At 49.2% G+C, this 19,295-nt stretch overlaps 2 protein-coding genes across 6 annotated transcripts; both read left to right on the forward strand.

Annotated features, from left to right (window-relative positions):
• The first annotated feature begins 3,446 nt into the window (after positions 1-3,446).
• On the forward strand, positions 3,447-10,525 carry CEL (carboxyl ester lipase). Of its 3 annotated transcripts, none has more exons than XM_075055620.1 (11): positions 3,447-3,668; positions 4,865-5,015; positions 5,454-5,576; positions 5,923-6,120; positions 6,221-6,351; positions 6,793-6,900; positions 7,120-7,237; positions 8,115-8,301; positions 8,858-9,061; positions 9,563-9,760; positions 10,268-10,525. In XM_075055620.1, the coding sequence occupies exons 1-11, from the start codon at positions 3,576-3,578 to the stop codon at positions 10,470-10,472; spliced, it is 1,716 nt and encodes a 571-aa protein (XP_074911721.1). In that variant the 5' UTR covers positions 3,447-3,575; the 3' UTR covers positions 10,473-10,525. The 3 variants fall into 3 exon arrangements, with proteins under 3 accessions (XP_074911721.1, XP_074911723.1, XP_074911722.1); XM_075055622.1 differs by lacking the exon at positions 3,447-3,668 and adding an exon at positions 4,212-4,345; XM_075055621.1 differs by lacking the exons at positions 3,447-3,668; positions 4,865-5,015 and having other exon boundaries at positions 5,022-5,576.
• On the forward strand, positions 10,370-18,782 carry GTF3C5 (general transcription factor IIIC subunit 5). Of its 3 annotated transcripts, none has more exons than XM_075055625.1 (11): positions 10,370-10,393; positions 11,802-12,024; positions 12,267-12,465; positions 13,561-13,756; positions 14,118-14,222; positions 14,743-14,857; positions 15,550-15,630; positions 16,195-16,292; positions 16,926-17,008; positions 17,303-17,445; positions 18,107-18,782. In XM_075055625.1, exons 2-11 carry the CDS (start codon positions 11,898-11,900, stop codon positions 18,262-18,264), a joined length of 1,305 nt encoding a protein of 434 aa, XP_074911726.1. In that variant the 5' UTR covers positions 10,370-10,393; positions 11,802-11,897; the 3' UTR covers positions 18,265-18,782. The 3 variants fall into 3 exon arrangements, with proteins under 3 accessions (XP_074911726.1, XP_074911724.1, XP_074911725.1); XM_075055623.1 differs by lacking the exon at positions 10,370-10,393 and adding an exon at positions 11,196-11,351; XM_075055624.1 differs by lacking the exon at positions 10,370-10,393 and adding an exon at positions 11,201-11,266.
• The last annotated feature ends 513 nt before the right edge of the window (positions 18,783-19,295 follow it).

Here is a 19,295-nt window from a genome sequence, read left to right on the forward strand (position 1 = left end):
ACAATGAGAACAGTCAGCCATTGGAATAATTGCCCCAGGGAAGTGGTGGATTCCCCAACATTGGATACTTTAAGATTCAGCTGGAGGAGGTGCTGGGGCATCTTGTTTAGACCATGCTTTTGCCAAGAAACGTTGGAGCAGATGATCCTTGAGGTCCCTTCCAACCTATTATTCTACGGTTCAGGGATCCTATGAAAATGTGGTACTACTGCACCCTACAGGGTGAAAACAGCGAATATATCATTCTTTTTTTTTTTTTTAATCACAGTTTCTAAGCCAGGCTCATTGCTTTGGGGAGGGAGGCTGGATCATGGCTCCTGGGTATTTGCAGCTGGTGGTTCTGCTTCTGCCCCATCCCGGAGCTCTCACAGAACAAACACACCCACTGCCCACCCTGCTGGGACAAGCAGGAGGAACAGCAGAGGCTGTAACACTAACACACAATCACACATACACAGAGAAATGCCACCAACCCTGACTCAGGGATTCCGTGGCGGTGGGGAAGAAGGGCTCTGCTGTGCTGGAGCTGTCCCGCATGTCCCGGCTGCTGTGCGCAGGGTACCCACGGGAAAGGGGGAGCTCAGGGATGGGGGGGAGGTTGGTTGCACAGTGTGGAGGTGGGATGGAGACATTCACCTGTTTAAGCTGCTGCCTTGTTCTGTTTCATCCCTCTTGATTTGGTACAACAGAGGCAGGCATGCTTGAGAAACTGCCTGGCAGCAGAAACCTCAGCAAAAGTCTGCTTGAGGGTTTGATAGCTGAGGGGACCTGGTGATGTGGTGAAGACGACTGCCTCCCCCAGCACGCTACACGCAGCATTGGATGCAGTGAGCCCGGCTTTCTGCCTGCTTCCAGTGGGCTGGAGCCGAGGGGAGAGTGTGCAGGAATCGATGCCATATGTTCCTGTGACCGCACTCACCGGACCTGTTCCCTCCTGGCGCCCAGTTAGTTTTGCCAGAAGAACAATCTGTGAGATCTCCCACAAGAAACATCTTTCATTTTCTCACTGTAGTCCTTCATCAGCACTTCTTTAAAAAAAAAAAAATTATCTTAACTGCATTTCCATCTTGCCTTGTCCCTGCACCCTACTGAGCTGCTGTAACTACAGCAGAGCAAATGCAGAGTGTGAAGCCTTTTGTGCTGCAAATGCATTTCATACAGATTAGTAGCCAACTGCCTGAGGGTTTTCTGTCAGATAGTGCAGGGGACCTCTGTCATCAGGCAGCTGTATGTAGCTTTACAGGGGTTTTTAATTTAAATTTTCTTTCCTCAGTGGTGCCACAAGAGTCTTTTATGATACCAGTATATGATTCCAAAATCCACATGGAAGTGGGACCAAAGCTAAAGCAACCCATTGCTCACCCAGCTGAGTCCCTTCTCTTCCGAAATCTGGAGCACAAACTTCCATTTTTGTATGTTCCCATGAAGGCCCAAGTCCATGTGTGCAACAGGCAGAAAGCAAACCCGATGCTTTCCCTTTTTCTTAGGGAGGGATACAACAATCCCCAGGTGTCTGGTGAGAACCTGATTGGCCTCAGCAGGGCCCGTCGCCCACACAACGCGATCTTTGTGAACTTTGATGATGAAGAAATCCCAACTAAACCCCTGGATGCTGCTGTACAGACCTGGAAGAAAGTGTGCACCAATCCTGTGGATAAAAAGGTGGAGGAAGAGCCGAGGAAGGTATGTGCCTTATTGCTGTGCTGGGCTGAGCACTATACTGCAGCATGCAGACCTCATAAAAAATTGTTGTCATTGTAACTACTGCTGGCTTCTCTGAAGGTTTTGTGATTGTGTTTCCTCTTTAACCTTGTTAATGGGTGAGATATGGGCCTGTGTAATTAGGCCAGGGACTCAAATCCAGGCTTGTGGGTTCCACTCCAGTTTGATATCAGCTGTCCTTTGTGCCCTTAGCAAAACACACATTTGTTTTTTCTGTTCTCTAATCTATCAAACAAGAAGGGCTTTACTGGCATATTCTGCCAGGGATACAGGAATATTTGGTGTCCTGAACAGCTGCAGCTCCCCTTGAAATGATGGATGGGGTAAAAATTTGTCAAGGCACGACAATATCACATCAGGAAAGTGAGTGAGTGGCATATATTTGAAATGTCAGCCAGGGCTCTGGAATTGTGTTCCTAAGAGTTGCCTGTGTTCTGAAAATGAATTTTGCAATTTGCCTTCTGCAGAGCTCTCCAGCCCTTTTGGAGAGTAGACTGGCTGCTGGACAGACACTGTTCTTCTGAGGGTAATGATGGGCAAATCCAAAGTCTGACTGATATAACAAGCCTCAGTAGACACCACTGAGACCACTGTGTTCATTTCCATGGTTGTTTCTGTATTATTTTAGCTCTTTGAAGTCCGTCCTGTCTGGTCTCGGAATGCAGTAAAAGCCAATATCAGTGTGCACCCAGACAAGCTGAAACTTCTGTTGCGTTATTTGGCCTATTTCATGGTGAGTCTGTTATATCTGCCCTTGTGCCTGTCTGAGGCTGCTAGGAGGCAGAGCAAGGGAGCATCAGCCGAGTGTTCCTGGTTCTCTACATCTTGTGCAGGACACTAGGTGTCAGACCTTGGGACACAGCGTTCCCCTGCTCCAATTTTGCAGAGAGCAAGTTGAGGGAAAGGACTTTCTGAGGTCACCTAAGAAGTCCACGACAGAGCTGGCATCCAGTCATTACCATCAGGTCACATCTCCCTCTTTCTGGGTTAAAGGCTTTTGTTGATCAGATACCTCTCTTCTCCCCACCTTGCTGAAGTCAGCATATCCCAAAGACCAGACTGCCTTTCGCACACCAGTCCAGCACTTCTGTTACGGAGCTAGGGATATTCTGCAGGGTGCTTGCCCTCAGTTCATTATTGGTTTTCTTTTTTCACCTCTAGGTTATGCCTCTAATGATATGTGATGAAAGCAAAACAGAGTCTGCCCATCACTGTCAAGAAGCAGGGTATGCTGTGCCAGCAGAAGGGCTTTCTTTGGTTAAACCAGTGGTGAAGATGGCAAAGAGCAGCTGGCATATGTGTCTGGAGAGGATAAGGATGACGAAGAGGAGGAGGAAGAGGACTTCAAGCCTTCTGATGGGAGTGAAAATTAAGAAATTCTGGACTATGTGTGGACCCAGTGACCAGTCTGACTGCTGTTGGACAGAATCACCTCTGCTCTTGTTCCTTGAGAGCTGAGGGTTCAGCCACCATGCCCAAGATGTGGGAAAGCAGAACTTGTGCTAAGATGATGATGACCTCTGCACCAACTGCGGTGCCTGCTGATGGCTGTCATTCTGGATGTTTGGGAGCCATTGCCTACATTCTCATAATCGCTGGCTAATAAGCCCTCAAGCAAGCTCAACAAACTCCCAAGAAAGAGCCCAGAATCCAAGCCATACACCAGAGAAGAGGAGAAGCTGCATTCCCAAATCTCTCCATGTGTGGGAAGTGCACTTTGGCCGGGTTGGTGGCCACGTGGACAATAGAAAAGGTGCCCGAGGAGGTGCTGGGGGAAGCACTCCGGTGCTGCTGGAGTCCCTAAGGCAGGTGCTGCCCTTCTGTTTGTCTAAGGGCAGTGAAAATACTGTGCCATGACTTCAGCATTGAGCCTCGCTGGCCATCTTGGAAATAAAGCCTGCAGGAAAACACACTTTCTGGCAGTGAATAATTCCCTTCTGTGGGAGGTAGCGTACGTTGTCCTCACTAGCTGATGCACTTCTCAATTCTGTCTTGACTTCCCCAGTAGTTAGCAAGGACTGAAGGAAGCAGGCAGTGGGGCAAAGCTTCAGGTCCACAGAGGTTGGCCGCTCTGGCCATTAGTCTGCCACTGCTGACTGGATTGCTACCACCCTGTCACAGAAATGAAGGCTCTGCTGGCATTTTCTGAGCCTTGTGCATTCCCCAGTGTGTTACAAGTGCAAGGTTTCTCATTTGTGGCCGATAATATGCTCTAATGCATGGTTTAATACCATTTTAGCCTCCTGCACTTGTGTGAAGTGAAGCTTCTCAAGGCTTCAGCATTTTTTAATGTTCTCTGGAGTTTTGTTAAGACTGAGATATTTCCTTAGGTTTGGCCTCCAGCCCACAAAAGCAACATCTGCAGGGCTCTCACACAGTGACGCCAGTCTGCCTCAGCCATGGTTTGGCCTCAGCCTACTGAAGGACAAGTGTGTAGAGGCTGCCCTAGTTTACCTTAGAGCCAGGACTGGGTCATGGCATTGACACACAGCTGCACTCCTAGATATATATATGTAAGCCTCCATGTGGGAATTGGTTCCTCAGGTGTGCACTCACCATGGCTCGCTGGGAGATCCTGTGCTTTGCCTTGTGCTCCTACATTGGGGTAGCATGGGCTGCAACTGTAAGTACCAAAACACTTCTTACGGCTTTGCAAGCCATTTTGCCTGTTCCTGCCTGAATAAGCAAACTCCTGCTACGTCTGGTCTGGAGCCCATGAAAGAGGGCCTGTGGACCATGACAGCCAAGGCAGGGTGTTTTTAGGTGCCCTAAAAATGGCCAAGAATCTCATCAACATTCTTCCAAAAGTTCCTGCACAGTTCTGTGTCAGGTCTGGCCTGGTTTACATCTTAAGGCTGTAGGTCCTCACCTTCTGCTGTTTGTCTTTGGGAGTGCAGGGGAATTGCCACTGCTCATCTGCTCCAAAGGGCAGCCTGCAGGACATCTGCTCGGGCACATCTCCAGTGGCAACTACCTGTGGGCTTTCCACAAGGGTCCAAAGGGATGGCTGGGGAAGGCGGGCTGTGAGTGGGTCCATCTGGGGGACTGAGCAGGGCAAGGTGTGGGTGCTGGCAACATGGGAAGCCAGAGGCATGAAGGACTGTGCAATGGATTTTTCTCTTCTCAATGGTGCCACATGTAGCTGGGTGTGGTGTACACCGAGGGCGGTTTTGTGGAAGGCGAGAGTAAAAAACTGGGACTCTTTGGGGACTATGTCGACATCTTCAGAGGGATCCCCTTTGCTGCCCCTCCAAAGACTCTGGAAGACCCCCAACCTCATCCTGGCTGGGAAGGTAAGATCCAGCTTTTGAATGCCTTTGGTTTGGGGTTTTGTTTTCACTTCTCTCTCTGTAGTCCATTATTGACAAGCCAAAGATGTTTTTGCCTGCTTTCATCTGCTAAGCAGAGCCAAGAAAAAGCTCTTTGTCTCATGGTGGGTATGAGAGTCTGTGTCTAAGTGTGCCCAAGCAGCTCAAGTAACCACATGAAGTAACAAATCCGAAGCATGGCACCTGCATCTCCCCTACCCATGCCTCGGCTGTCCAGAACTAGTTCACATGGGAAAAGGTCCCACTTTGTCACTCCCTCAGGCCGGTCACAGTGGCTGGGGAGGCTTTGCTGCCTCTGTATTGGACTCACAGAGGAGAGGATGGATGGACAGACAGTTTGCAACCAAAGGATGGAGTTGATGCCTCTAACTAGGATCTGCTGTCTTCCCTCTCTCCTCTCAGGAACGTTGCAGGCAAAAGAATTCAAAAAACGCTGCATTCAGATGACACTTACACAAACTGATGTCCGTGGAAGCGAGGACTGTCTCTATCTGAACATCTGGATCCCTCAACAGAGGAAACATAGTATGTGCTTGGCAGAGACCTGGGGAGGAGATTCTCAGTTGCCTTTTGTGGACAAATTGCTCTGGAGCATCTCTCAGCAGCTATGTTCCCATAGTGGGCAACTGCAGGAGCACTGATTTTCAAAGGGAATGGTGGGAGCCGTGTCAACCAATGTCCCTCAGCTGCAGCCTGTTGAAAGTTTCAGCCTCTTTACAGAGCGTAGACTTTCTTGGCCATAGGCTATTGCACAGCATCATGTCTGTTCCTGCCCAGGTGGAGCGACGCTCAGCGAGGGGGTATGGGCATGGATGGGCAGCACCTTCTAGCTATGTTGTAGCTCACACTGCTTTTCTTCCTCATCTCCCAGTCTCTACCAACTTGCCAGTGATGATCTGGATCTACGGCGGCGCCTTCCTTGTAGGGGGGAGCCAGGGAGCCAATTTCCTCAATAACTACCTCTATGATGGTGAGGAGATCGCTGTGCGGGGCAATGTAATCGTGGTGACCATCAACTATCGCCTGGGGCCCCTAGGCTTCCTGAGCACTGGAGACGCAAGCATGCCAGGTACCGTAGCTGGTCCCTCTTCAGGGGACCCTGTCACAGGTCCCCAACTTACTGGCTTTGCTGTGCCCTTGCTCAATGGTGGGTGCTCTCTGTTGCTCAGGGAACTACGGGCTGAAGGACCAGCACATGGCTATTGCCTGGGTGAAAAGGAATATCAAGGTCTTTGGGGGTGACCCAGAAAACATCACCATCTTTGGGGAATCAGCTGGTGCCGTCAGTGTCTCCCTGCAGGTGTGTTGTACTTGTTAGACCCCACCAGAGCCACTTCTCTTCTCCGTAAATGGGAGAGACGGTCCCCTTGGCACTCCACTGCTTTCCTCCACACACTGCCTGTTTAACATCTTCTCCTGCCCGGGGACAGCAATGCTCAGCCTCTTCACCTTGTAGCCGCTCCTCCTTCTTCAGCTTAATCAGCTCCACCACTGCAGGCATGTGTCCTTGCTTTTGGGACCTCTGGTGAAATAGCATTTACTTGCCATGTCCCCCTACTCTGCTCCTCTTCTCACCGTATCACCTTTAAACTTTAACTGCTGAGGCTGTTAAATAGCACGAGAGCTGGCAGCTTCCTCGGGTCTGGTGCACAAGCTGTGAGGCGATCGGACAGGTCTGGGAGGCGATGGGCTTTTCAGGAGTTTGCACCTGAAACCCTCTTGTCTCTATTTTGCACCACAGATGTTGTCCCCAAAGAACAAGGGCCTGTTCAAGAGAGCCATCACCCAGAGTGGTGTCGGTCTCTGCAGCTGGGCCATCCAGAATGACCCGCTCTCCTGGGCTAAAAAGGTAACATGCAAGCCTTGCTTGAGGGAATGGAAAACAAAAAAAGGGATTCTCTAGAGAAGAGCATAACTAGCGAGGTATTCAGCAGGAGCCATGCCGCCAAACACAGAGCTTTGGAAACATGCTGCTTTGAGATTAAAACCCACCTCTGCTCTGTGAAGGTGGTAATGAAGCCTGGCTTCAGAGGGTAGTGCTGGGACCTTTCTCTCTCTCCTCCTGCAGATTGCACAACATGTGGGCTGCCCCACAGACAACACCACCACCTTGGCCAACTGCCTGCGCATCTCCGACCCCAAAGCTGTGACGCTGGCTTACCACCTGCAGCTGACCAACCTGCCCTGTAAGTCCCCCAGTCCACGCTGTGGTCCACCACGCACCCAGGGCTCACCGTGCCTTTGATGAGACGCTGGGGTGATCGCCGGGAGTGTTGAAGCAGTGCTTGTGTCCTTCAGAAAGGGGACAATAATGACAGATCTCACAGTTGCCCTTCTGCAGGCAGGTGCACGTTGCGCTGAATGAACGCCGTTCATCGTGCAATGGCAGCGGTGGCAGAGGAATTACCCACGGGCCATACCTTGGCTCCAAAACAGCTGTTTGGGCTTTCTGTTCTGTGAAAGCAGCAAGAGCATTCCAGAACACAGCTTACAAACAAAAAAATAATTGACCACAACCCTGCTATTTTCATTTGAGTCGCTGGGTGGAGTGTAGGACTCTCACAGCAGGTAGGGAATGCTTCTGCTTTTACTGCCTGTGAGAATTTCTTTCCCAAGAAGACTCTCCTCCGTTTGCTCTCCCCATGCTCCTAGTAAACAGCCCCAGTATTTAGCCTTGCCCAGGACAGACAGCGGCCAAGCCACCACTGTGCAGCTCCACTGGCCTAAGCCAGCTGTCCTGGCAGTGAGTGAATGCAGCCAGATGGGGTGGGGAGAAGTTCTGCTCTTCCATACCTTGGACTGGGCTTTTTGGGAAGGGGCTGGGGGAAGGAGAGGAATTGTTGATGACACCTGCCGGTACTTTGTTGGCAGATGTCTTATTCATCTCCCCCAGCTACAGGCATGAGGTTTACTGAACGTGATGCTGTGGTCACGCTGAAGTCACCACAAGCTCTCATTCACCTCAGCCTATTCCTTTGACAGTTCCTTGAGCCACGGGATATGCCGGGCCACACATGTCTTTTCTCAGCTCCTAACAGACTCCGGTTTTGTCTCCTGCTGCAGCTCCCCTGGTTCACACACTTGCCCTCACTCCTGTCATCGATGGAGACTTCCTCCCAGACATGCCAGAGAACCTCTTTGCCAACGCTGCTGACATTGACTACATTGGTGGGATCAATAACATGGATGGACACATCTTTGCTGGCATTGATTTGCCTGCTATCAATCGCCCACTGGTGAAAATCACTGCGTGAGTGAAGGATGCTCTTAAAACCCTTAACAGGAGGAACCCTATCTTTAACGTAGCCCCCAAACTCCAAGGCCTTAGACCTGAGTGGACAGGGCACTACCTTCAAAACAGGGTGTCACTCCAAGCCAGGGTGCCTAGGGCATATGCTGCCAAGTCCAGAGCCTTCAAGAGAAGGGGCCAGCTAGTGGGGAAGCCTCCCCATGTACCTTTAAGGTGCTTCTGAATTCAGCACCAGGGACAGGCTTGGCAGCCCTGATGCTCTCTGTCCAGAGAAGGTACATGCCAGGCATGCTGGGCGCCCACCCCTTAAGACTCCTCTTTGCAGACAAAAGGAGCTTGCGGCCAGTTTGGCCCCAAGCCATTCTGCTGAGAAAGCTGGGAAGCACATGCCCACCATCTAAGACCTGGAATGAAATCACTGGCTTTTACTCCACCAAACCATTGCTAACCACAGGGCTGGATATGAACATCAATGGGAGCTGGGATCCATTTCCAGGATCCCTGCCCCACTTGAAGCTGCCGGTCTGTAATTAGTTGATACTACTTGTCTTTTCAGGCAAGAGGTCTATCATTTGGTCAAAGGACTTACTGTGGACAGGGGCGAGCCTGGAGCCAATGCGACATACAATGTCTACACGCAAGTGTGGGGTGACAACCCAGACCAGGAGGTCATGAAGAGGACAGTGGTGGACCTGATTACTGACTACATTTTCCTGGTTCCCACACAGTGGGCACTGTATCTGCACCTGCAGAATGCCCGGTGAGCAGCTCAGCCCTGGCAGGAGCCCAAAGTCCGCCAGGGGCTGAAACGCTGTGTTCCCGGCACAAGGGGATGAGGAGTGGGTTAAGAGGGCTGAACCTGAAGGAGGCACGCTTTTTGGTACTGAGTACATGCTTACGCGTAACTTGTACAAACACTACTTCTCTAATGCTGCAAGGGAGTCATGCTAGGAATTTGTTTTAAATTTCCATTAAAACAAGTTTTTGCTTCCTAAAAACTTCAGACTTCATCCTAGCAATGTTTGATGCCACGAGACATGGCAGTTGGATGATATGAGGGTTAGGGTGAGAATCAGAAATGGAAGTTAAAAATTACCAGATAGAAGGATGTTTTCTCCTGAGACCACCTCTTAGATGCATGTGAGCATCTTCCAAGGCTGAATCTCTGGCTCTGCTGGTATTTGGAGCGTGGTCATGAATCTGCACCCCTTCCTCTGCTTTCCACTCACATCCACTTAGCATGTCTATTTTATTTCTCCAGGAGTGCCAAGACATACAGCTACTTGTTCTCCCAGCCATCCCGAATGCCCGTCTACCCAAGCTGGGTAGGGGCAGACCATGCTGATGACCTGCAGTACGTGTTTGGAAAACCCTTTGCCACCCCTCTGGGCTACCTGCCCAAGCACAGGACTGTCTCAAGTGCCATGATTGCTTACTGGACCAACTTTGCCAGGACAGGGTGAGTGATTCCAGTTCCACGTTTGGGGCTTGCTGCAGCACTTCAGCCTGCTGCTCTTGTCTATTAACTTCTCAGGAGCCATTCCCAAAAGCGGGGTGCCCTCTCTCTGTACTTCTATTGTGAGCCTGGCTCTATGTCTCCCGGTGGTGGAGTTTCCTCTGGGTCATCCAGAGAACACCTGGGGACAGCAAAAGCATTTTCAGAACTTGTGAACTCTGCTTAGACTTAATGATGAGGTTTGTTTCTGAATCCTGCTATTCAGACAGGAGTTAAGCCCCTGCATGCAGCCAGGGACGATGCTAGTGGGGACCAAGGGAAGAGACTGCAGGTCAGCAAGTCGCTCCTAGCAGGCAGAATTGCTATTGCTTGTCCCAGTGTCAAACTCTCTCTTTGCACTCACTTGAAGCCTCACTTGAGCAGACGGGGTCCCTGCCAAACACCACAAACCTTGCTGCATCCACAAGCTGCCCTGATAAAACTGAACTTCCATGTCTCCTTTTTCCCCAGTGATCCCAACAAAGGGAATTCAAAGGTGCCCATTGCCTGGCTGCCCTACAGCAATGACGGCAGTTACTACCTGGAAATCAACAACAAGATAAACCAGGACTCTGTGAAGCAGAATCTGAGATCCCGGTACGTGAACTTCTGGAACACAGTCTATCAGAGTCTGCCGCAGGTTGCCAACATCTCCCTGACCGAGGAACTGCTGTGAAGCCAAGAAAAAAAACACCTTTTGGAAATAGGCCAAATTCATTAAAGGCTTGCTTGTAACTGAGCGATTATGGCTTCTCTTTGTCTTTGCCGTGACAGGGTTTTCTCCCTAACGTTAAAGCCAGGCTGCGAGCAACATCCAGTCTGCGGGCAAAGCGTGTTCCCCTGTCCCGTAACACAGCAATGTCCCGGTGAAGCCGCTGACACCGGGAGCCGCGGCTCGGCCTGCTCTGCCAGCCATTGGCTCCGGGTTTGTTTTTCCTCGTCGCAGGACAGGCCCTGTCCTCTGGATATCCCCGCGTTACCATCAACACCCACGCTAATAACAAACAACCCTTAGATAATTACAGTTGTCACCTTACGAACGCAAACCGACGGGTGAACTGTTGCCCTACGTGCACGGAAATCGGCTCCGAAACTCAAAGAGGGCGAAATAAACTCAATGGCGGGAGGTTATTCCGCACCGGTTTATGGGCACAAGTCCCCCCCACCATGCCTTGGCAGAGGCCAGGCTGAGCTGAGGAGTTCCAGCTCCGAGCCCGGGCGAGAAGAGGAGCGTGGGTGCTCGCCCACCTCCACCTTCACCCCCAACCCGCACCCCCCCACCCCGGGCCCGGCCAGGCCCCGCACGGCCGCGGTAGGAACCGATCTTCGGCGGAACCTTTGTGCCGCGGCCCGCGGCGCTGAGGGAGGGGGGAAGACTGGCGGGAGGGACCGGGGTGGGGAAGCGATGGCGGCGGGGCGGCAGTGGCGGGAGCGGGGTTCGGCCGTGTTGGAGCTGCCCCGCACGCCGCGGTTGGTGTGTGTGGAGTACCCGGGGCTGGTGCGGGACGTCGGGGCCATGCTGCGGACGCTGGGAGGAGAGCAGGGGGTGTCGCGGGTGAGGGAGGGGGGGCTCCCGGGGCGGGGGGGGGGGAGGTTGTCCGGGCTGAGGGGTTGCCGGGTGGGGAGCCCAGCCCCGGCCCTGAGGAGGGGGCTGGAGGTGTGTGTGTGGGGGGGCCGGGGCCGAGGAGTTCCCCCGCTGTGGGACCCCTTTGTTCGGGCGCAGCACGTCCCCACGCAGGCTCCACGCGTGGTTTCGGGGTAAGGCCGCTCGCCTGGGCCGCGGCTGTCCACGAGAGAGGAGACGGGAGGTGTCGGGCAGGGTGGGAGCGGCTGCGCGTCCCCCTGACCCACTGTCGGTGGAGCGGGGGATTCGTCTCCCTGAGGCGGTGTGAGGGGAAACGGCTGGTGAGGGTGTGAGGCCGGGGCCTGGTGCCAAAGAGAGTCCAGGGGAGATGGGCTGTGCGGGTGCAGTGCTCACGGAGACTGTGTTTGCTCTCGCTGACAGATTTATGCGGACCCTGCCAAAAGGCTGGAGCTGTATTTTCGCCCCAAGGACCCTTACTGCCATCCCGTATGTGCCAATCGCTTCCCCACCTCCACCATGCTGCTCAAGGTGAAAAGGAGGACCAAGAAGAAAAAGCAGTTGGACACCGAAGAACAAATCCAGCCAGAAGTCCGGTTTGAAATGGAAATTCTTGGGACTGTCACCACCATTTACAAATTTCAAGGTAATACTTGGGTTTGTGTCCATGGGGCTTAAAGATGAGTTTGTCTGATGGGATGGGGAAGTGTTTCCCTTTAAACAACTCGGGACTGGAAGGAAAATCAAGTATCCTGTTGTTACAGCCTCCTTGCTGTATAAACATTAGCATAAACTTATCAGACTCCTGCTCCTGAAAGTTGAGTGTTGTGAGAAAGATTGTTATATTCACAATGAACTTCACAATCTTTTAACTTTTGTTTCTCGCAGGAATGTCTGATTTCCAGTACCTGGCAATGCACTCTGGTCCTGATGGCAAACAAACCTCCATGTATGACAAGGTTCTAATGCTCAAACCAGAGAAGGAAGAATTTTTCAATAGGGAATTACCTCTCTACATCCCACCACCGATTTTCTCACGTCTGGACACTCCTGTTGACTATTTTTATCGGCCAGATATACAACACCGGTTAGTGCCTTTTCTCATAATGTAGTAAATAGCTGTATTGGTTCTGGAATGGACAGGTAGTGAAACATTTTGGTAATTTGATATATACTTCTAACAGACAAGCTTTCACGTTAAGATTTCCTTTTTGATCACTTGAAGATGCCTCCAATCTACTTTGACTTCAGTATTATAATACGATCTCTGCTCTTGAAGCATCAGAGCAGGACTAAATACATCATTCATGTATTTCACCTGTTTAAGTTGCTGCCTTGTTCTGTTTTATCCCTCTTGATTTGGTACAACAGAGGCAGGCACGCTTGAGAAACTGCCTGGCAGCAGAAACCTCAGCAAAAGTCTGCTTGAGGGTTTGATAGCTGAGGGGACCTGGTGATCTGGTGAAGACGACTGCCTCCCCCAGCATGCTACAAGCAGCATGGGATGCAGTGAGCCCGGCTTTCTGCCTGCTTCCAGTGGGCTGGAGCCGAGGGGAGAGTGTGCAGGAATCGATGCCATATGTTCCTGTGACCGCACTCACCGGACCTGTTCCCTCCTGGTGCCCAGTTAGTTTTGCCAGAAGAACAATCTGTGAGATCTCCCACAAGAAACATCTTTCATTTTCTCACTGTAGTCCTTCATTGGCACTTCTTTAAAAAAAAAAAAAAAAAAAATTATCTTAACTGCATTTCCATCTTGCCTTGTCCCTGCACCCTACTGAGCTGCTGTAACTGTAACTACAGCAGAGCAAATGCAGAGCGTGAAGCCTTTTGTGCTGCAAATGCATTTCATACAGATTAGTAGCCAACTGCCTGAGGGTTTTCTGTCAGATAGTGCAGGGGACCTCTGTCATCAGGCAGCTGTATGTAGCTTTACAGGGGTTTTTAATTTAAATTTTCTTTCCTCAGTGGTGCCACAAGAGTCTTTTAAGATACCAGTATATGATTCCAAAATCCACATGGAAGTGGGACCAAAGCTAAAGCAACCCATTGCTCACCCAGCTGAGTCCCTTCTCTTCCGAAATCTGGAGCACAAACTTCCATTTTCGCATGTTCCCATGAAGGCCCAAGTCCATGTGTGCAACAGGCAGAAAGCAAACCCGATGCTTTCCCTTTTTCTTAGGGAGGGATACAACAATCCCCAGGTGTCTGGTGAGAACCTGATTGGCCTCAGCAGGGCCCGTCGCCCACACAACGCGATCTTTGTGAACTTTGATGATGAAGAAATCCCAACTAAACCCCTGGATGCTGCTGTACAGACCTGGAAGAAAGTGTGCACCAATCCTGTGGATAAAAAGGTGGAGGAAGAGCTGAGAAAGGTACGTGCCTTATTCCTGACCTGAGTGCTATACTGCAGCATGCTTTGTAGGAAAAAACTGCATGCAGCTATTTTCTCTGACTTCCCCAAAAATTCTTGGTGATTGTAACTGACTGATACAGCAAGTGATAGTAGGCACCACTGACACTGCTAAGTTCAATTATGCATGTCAAGATTTGAATCTGTCTTTGCAGCCAACTCACATTAAGTTCCTTTTTGTGCCACTAGCTCTTACTTTACCATTCTGATAGCTCACAATAAGGGCCAAAGGCCCCAATACAGAAGACAGTCCACTTGGAAAGCTGAACTGCCACTGGTAACCTCCCTCCCACTGTTTCATGGTTGTTTCTGTATTATTTTAGCTCTTTGAAGTCCGTCCTGTCTGGTCTCGGAATGCAGTAAAAGCCAATATCAGTGTGCACCCAGACAAGCTGAAACTTCTGTTGCCGTATTTGGCCTATTACATGGTGAGTCTGTTATATCTGCCCTTGTGCCTGTCTGAGGCTGCTAGGAGGCAGAGCAAGGGAGCATCAGCCGGGTGTTCCAGGTTCTTGACTGTTTCTGAGGTCCTACCACGAAGTACCTGAGCTTGATGTTATGTAAAGAGGAAGAGGGAAGGAAAGCCTTGCTTCTGAACAGAAGTTAAAGCCATGGAGGATTCAGTTACTGTTCACTCCATTGGTTCTAATTGGCTTTGCTGTTCAGACACTCAAATTGACTGTCCATCTGGCAATGGTAGTAGAATTTGTTCATACAAACACTTTATTGTGACCTTGCAAGTTAGTCTGTAAAAGCACGCAAGTATTTGTACTTCAATGCATTGATTGCCCAAGTTTCAGTATAAAAATACTGGCGTGGCAAGTGAGGAAAGAGCTGGTTAAAGAAATAATCTTTGGGCAATGACGGGAAGTATTAGAATTTTCTAAGAACCTCTGCAACACTGTACTATTTTTTTGTAACCATCTTCTCCCATGTGTGTTTATGCAGTTAACAGGTCCTTGGAGAAGCTTATGGGTTAGGTTTGGGTATGACCCCAGAAAACACCCTGAAGCAAAGATTTATCAAGTACTGGACTTCCGAATTCGCTGTGGAATGAAATATGGTAAAAGGGCCCAACCCACAGAGACGTTCTCTCTGCTTTCTGGTTAATCCTGGTAGTACTTTTCTTTTTACTTGTTTTTCAAACTCTTTTGCCATATTTCTGCTCTGATGAAGATGGTACCTTTTGAGCTCATTGCTTACCGTAGTTCTTCCATAAACTCCTTTATTTCATAGTATGCGATATGTCTTTCCTCATTTGGCACATTCCAAACTCAATGGGCAGCTGGCTGACTTTGCTCCTCCATGTGTTCAAAGCCCAAATGGATGTAGCAGACCATCTTCCCTCTCGCTCAAGGGAGGCACTAAGCAGTAGATGCTGTTGTGTACATAGTAGCTTTTCCTCAAAGACCTCAACATCTTGTGCAGGACACTAGGTCTCAGACCGTAGGATGTAGGGTTCCCCTGCTCTGATTTTGCAGAGGGCAGGTTGAGAGAAAGGACTTCCTGAGGTCATCTAAGAAGTCCATGACAGAGCTGGCATCCAGTCATTACCATCAGATCACATCTCCCTCTTTCTGGGTTAAAGGCTTTTGTTGATCAGATACCTCTCTTCTCCCACCTTGCTGAAGTCAGCATATCCCAAAGACCAGACTGCCTTTCGCACACCAGTCCAGCACTTCTGTTACGGAGCTAGGGATATTCTGCAGGGTGCTTGCCCTCAGTTCATTATTGGTTTTCTTTTTTCACCTCTAGGTTATGCCCCTAATGATATGCCCGTGAAAGCAAAACGCAGCACGTATAACTACAGTCTACCCATCACTGTCAAGAAGCAAGGTATGCTGTGCCAGCAGAAGGGCTGTCTGGTTCTTCTGTTTCTTTGTTTACCCCATCCTAGTCGCAGGTGGTGAAGGGTCTTCCTGTGTTCTAGCTGAGCCAAAATTGGAGTTTTATTTCTGGTTATGATACGGTGCTGCTGTTAAGCCAGTAGAAGAGTCTCCTGCTGGGAAGTGTTGTGAGAGTCTTGCATGTGTGTCTGGCTGAGCTACAGTATCTGTTAGCAGGCAGAAGGGTGTTCTGCAAGCAGCACTGTAGGAATTCAGCATTTGCTTCCATTCAGTGATGGTGCAGAGTAAGGGGAGAGTTGTTCTCTTTCCTTTGTCAAGGGAGGGTAGAAAAGGTTAAAATTATGAACAAATGCACTGCAGAAAAAGCCGCCACACTCACCACCTTTCCAATGACTGTCCAGTAATGTCTCTGAAGAATAAACAACACATGCTTAGTTGCTGGGTTGGTCTGGTTTTTGCTCACCAGCAAAGTTGCATCAATATAGAGAAGTGACAGTACAATGCCACAGAGTGAAAGATGTCCCTAATTAGGACTCTTTTTTTTGCCTTTCAGTAAGTCATACAGTCAGTGTACACGATCTGAAACAGGGGCTGGGTACATCTGGTGCATCTGGTGCAAAAAAGCCTGCTTCCAGCAGGTATAAACTGAAGGTAAGCATTACTTTTACAAGAATCTTGAAATAGCTTAGTGAAAAAAATGTTGTCAGTTATTAAGGGAACATTTTTGAGTGAGTTGATGTACAACTAGCAGTTTCCCAGGTAAACCTGAGGACATGTTACTACAGAACTTCACCTGCTGCGGACTGAATGTGTTTCTTACATGTTGCAAGATGGCATTGGTACTCTCAGCCCTAGTCTTAGATGTGATGAGCATTTTGTTTCAATTGATAAAATTGGAACTTTATGGGTGGTGAAGTGCAAAAAACTCACCATGTGTTTATCAGGTTGTCCTGCAAAATCCAGCAGGGCAAAATAAATATTTAAACAGGAGTCTTTCATTCTTCCATTTTTGCTAGAATGAAAGCTATGATCCACTGTTACACAGTAACAGGCTGCAGACAGAGCTGCAGTTTGAAGAGATGAAGTGTGTTCTCTGCTGCAGTGAAATTTTGCTGCATTCCTCATTCAGCTTTATCTTTTGCCATATGCAGACCTATGCCTTGGAATTGATTTGTGTTGGAAGTGCCTTTTTCTTGAATCAGTCCATCAGAAGAACTCAGTTGTGCCAGAGTTGTCCTGTTACACCATAAAATGCACATTCATCCTTTCCTTCTTTCCTCTTAGGAATCCATCTACATTTTCCGAGAAGGAGCCTTACCCCCTTATCGACAGATGTTCTACCAGCTTTGTGACTTGAATGTGGAAAGGTATTGCACGCTGAGTCTTCTGTTAGCGCTAGATTTCAAAGCCTATTGTTTATATTCAGTCCATTCCCCTCTCTCTCTCCTTGACCAGAAACTTGAGGTGTTTAGCTTCTGAATAAAAATAGAACAGACTTTTCACACATGAACTTCCTTTCCCATATGACAATTAGCTTAATAACCAAATATGTTATTCTAACTCAATGAAGTAAAGTGGAAGTAAGCCATAGTCTGTCTCATTTGAAGCCTACATCTGAATGTAGAGGGCTAACATTTTCCTTCCCTTTTGCTGCTTTTTAGCCTACAGAAAATCATCCGTCGGAATGATGGCACAGAGTCAGAATGCACAGAGCGGGATGGGTGGTGTCTTCCAAAGACTAGTGATGAGCTGCGAGATACCATGTCTCTGATGATAAAGCAGATAATCAGATCCACAAGACCTGGTAAGGATGATTCTGAACATCAAAGTGTATTGCTACCTTCCTGATGGTGTTGAGATGTGAGCTGAATGAGGATGTTGCAGTCAGCACTGGGGCAGCAGCGTTCCTGTATTTGCCTCCTCCTTTGTACTACATCTGGTGCTCTTTGTGTTCTAGCTCTTTACAGTGTGTGAGCTGAGGGTGTTGTCCTGCAGCTTGAACGTGGGTTGGGATTAGGAATGGCTGGGAGTAAAGGTTTTCTGTTTCATTTTCCCAGTATCACAGCCTTCAGGTTTTAAATGTCTTTGCATAGTCATAATCAAGACCTTATCTTTACTGATGTATCTGTTGGTGGCATTTTACTTTTTATTGATGTTATTAATTGAACAAGAAGTGAGGAAATTATTTTCGCACAATGCTGGGCCAAAGCAGTATCCCAGTGAATTAGGTCAGAATCAGCTAGGAGAGGAGGCACACCACTGCAGATCTGCTGCTGTTCTGCTAGCGTTCCTGGAGTATGAAAACAGATTGCTTTGGGCTTGCTCAGATTCTACTAAGATGTGCAACATTAGCTGTGCCCCTCCGGCTTCTGCCTTCCTCTCGCTTGTTTTATGAACTCTATTGCAAATGCCCCCAGGTTTCACTGAGAGGTATCACAGTTTTTCTTTCTTTCTTCCCAATTAAGCTCTTTTCTCAAATACAACAAGCAGTGCAGATGGCAAAGAGCAGCTGGCATATGAGTCTGGAGAGGATGAGGATGACGAAGAGGAGGAGGAAGAGGACTTCAAGCCTTCTGATGGGAGTGAAAATGAAATGGAGACAGAAATTCTGGACTACGTGTGAACTCAGTGACCAGTCTTACTGCTGTTGGACAGAATCTTCTCTGCTCTTGTTCCTTGAGAGCTGAGGGTTCAGCCACCATGCCCAGGATGTGGGAAAGCAGAACTTGTACTAAGATGATGACGATCTCTCTGCACCAACTGCGGTGCCTGCTGATGGCTGTCATTCTGGATGTTTGGGAGCCATTGCCTACATTTTCATAATTGCTGGCTAATAAGCCCTCAAGCAAGCTCAACAAACTCCCAAGAAAGAGCCCAGAATCCAAGCCATACACCAGAGAAGAGGAGAAGCTGCATTCCCAAATCTCTCCATGTGTGGGAAGTGCACTTTGGCCGGGTTGGTGGCCACGTGGACAATAGAAAAGGTGCCTGAGGAGGTGCTGGGGGAAGCACTCCGGTGCTGCTGGAGTCCCTAAGGCAGGTGCTGCCCTTCTGTTTGTCTAAGGGCAGTGAAAATACTGTGCCATGACTTCAGCATTGAGCCTCGCTGGCCATCTTGGAAATAAAGCCTGCAGGAAAACACACTTTCTGGCAGTGAATAATTCCCTTCTGTGGGAGGTAGCGTACGTTGTCCTCACTAGCTGATGCACTTCTCAATTCTGTCTTGACTTCCCCAGTAGTTAGCAAGGACTGAAGGAAGCAGGCAGTGGGGCAAAGCTTCAGGTCCACAGAGGTTGGCTGCTCTGGCCATTAGTCTGCCACTGCTGGCTGGATTGCTACCACCCTGTCACAGAAATGAAGGCTCTGCTGGCATTTTCTGAGCCTTGTGCATTCCCCAGTGTGTTACAAGTGCAAGGTTTCTCATTTGTGGCCGATAATATGCTCTAATGCATGGTTTAATACCATTTCAGCCTCCTGCACTTGTGTGAAGTGAAGCTTCTCAAGGCTTCAGCATTTTTTAATGTTCTCTGGAGTTTTGTTAGACTGAGATATTTCCTTAGGTTTGGCCTCCAGCCCACAAAAGCAACATCTGCAGGGCTCTCACACAGTGACACATAGCTGTGTTGAATACATGCATATGTATGTAAGTGTATA

This window comes from Buteo buteo, chromosome 23, assembly GCF_964188355.1.
Source record: "Buteo buteo chromosome 23, bButBut1.hap1.1, whole genome shotgun sequence".
In the NCBI taxonomy this organism is placed as follows: domain Eukaryota; kingdom Metazoa; phylum Chordata; class Aves; order Accipitriformes; family Accipitridae; genus Buteo; species Buteo buteo.

Bases quoted from the DNA above. Each gene is read 5' to 3' on its own strand.
- CEL (XM_075055620.1), top strand. From the start codon at position 3,576: ATGACTTCAGCATTGAGCCTCGCTGGCCATCTTGGAAATAAAGCCTGC. The intron at 5,577-5,922 runs GTATGTGCTTGG...CTCATCTCCCAG, and splicing joins CCCTCAACAGAGGAAACATA to TCTCTACCAACTTGCCAGTG. The intron at 6,352-6,792 runs GTGTGTTGTACT...TTTGCACCACAG, and splicing joins CCGTCAGTGTCTCCCTGCAG to ATGTTGTCCCCAAAGAACAA.
- GTF3C5 (XM_075055623.1), top strand. From the start codon at position 11,202: ATGGCGGCGGGGCGGCAGTGGCGGGAGCGGGGTTCGGCCGTGTTGGAG. The intron at 12,025-12,266 runs GTAATACTTGGG...TGTTTCTCGCAG, and splicing joins CACCATTTACAAATTTCAAG to GAATGTCTGATTTCCAGTAC. The intron at 13,757-14,117 runs GTACGTGCCTTA...GTATTATTTTAG, and splicing joins TGGAGGAAGAGCTGAGAAAG to CTCTTTGAAGTCCGTCCTGT.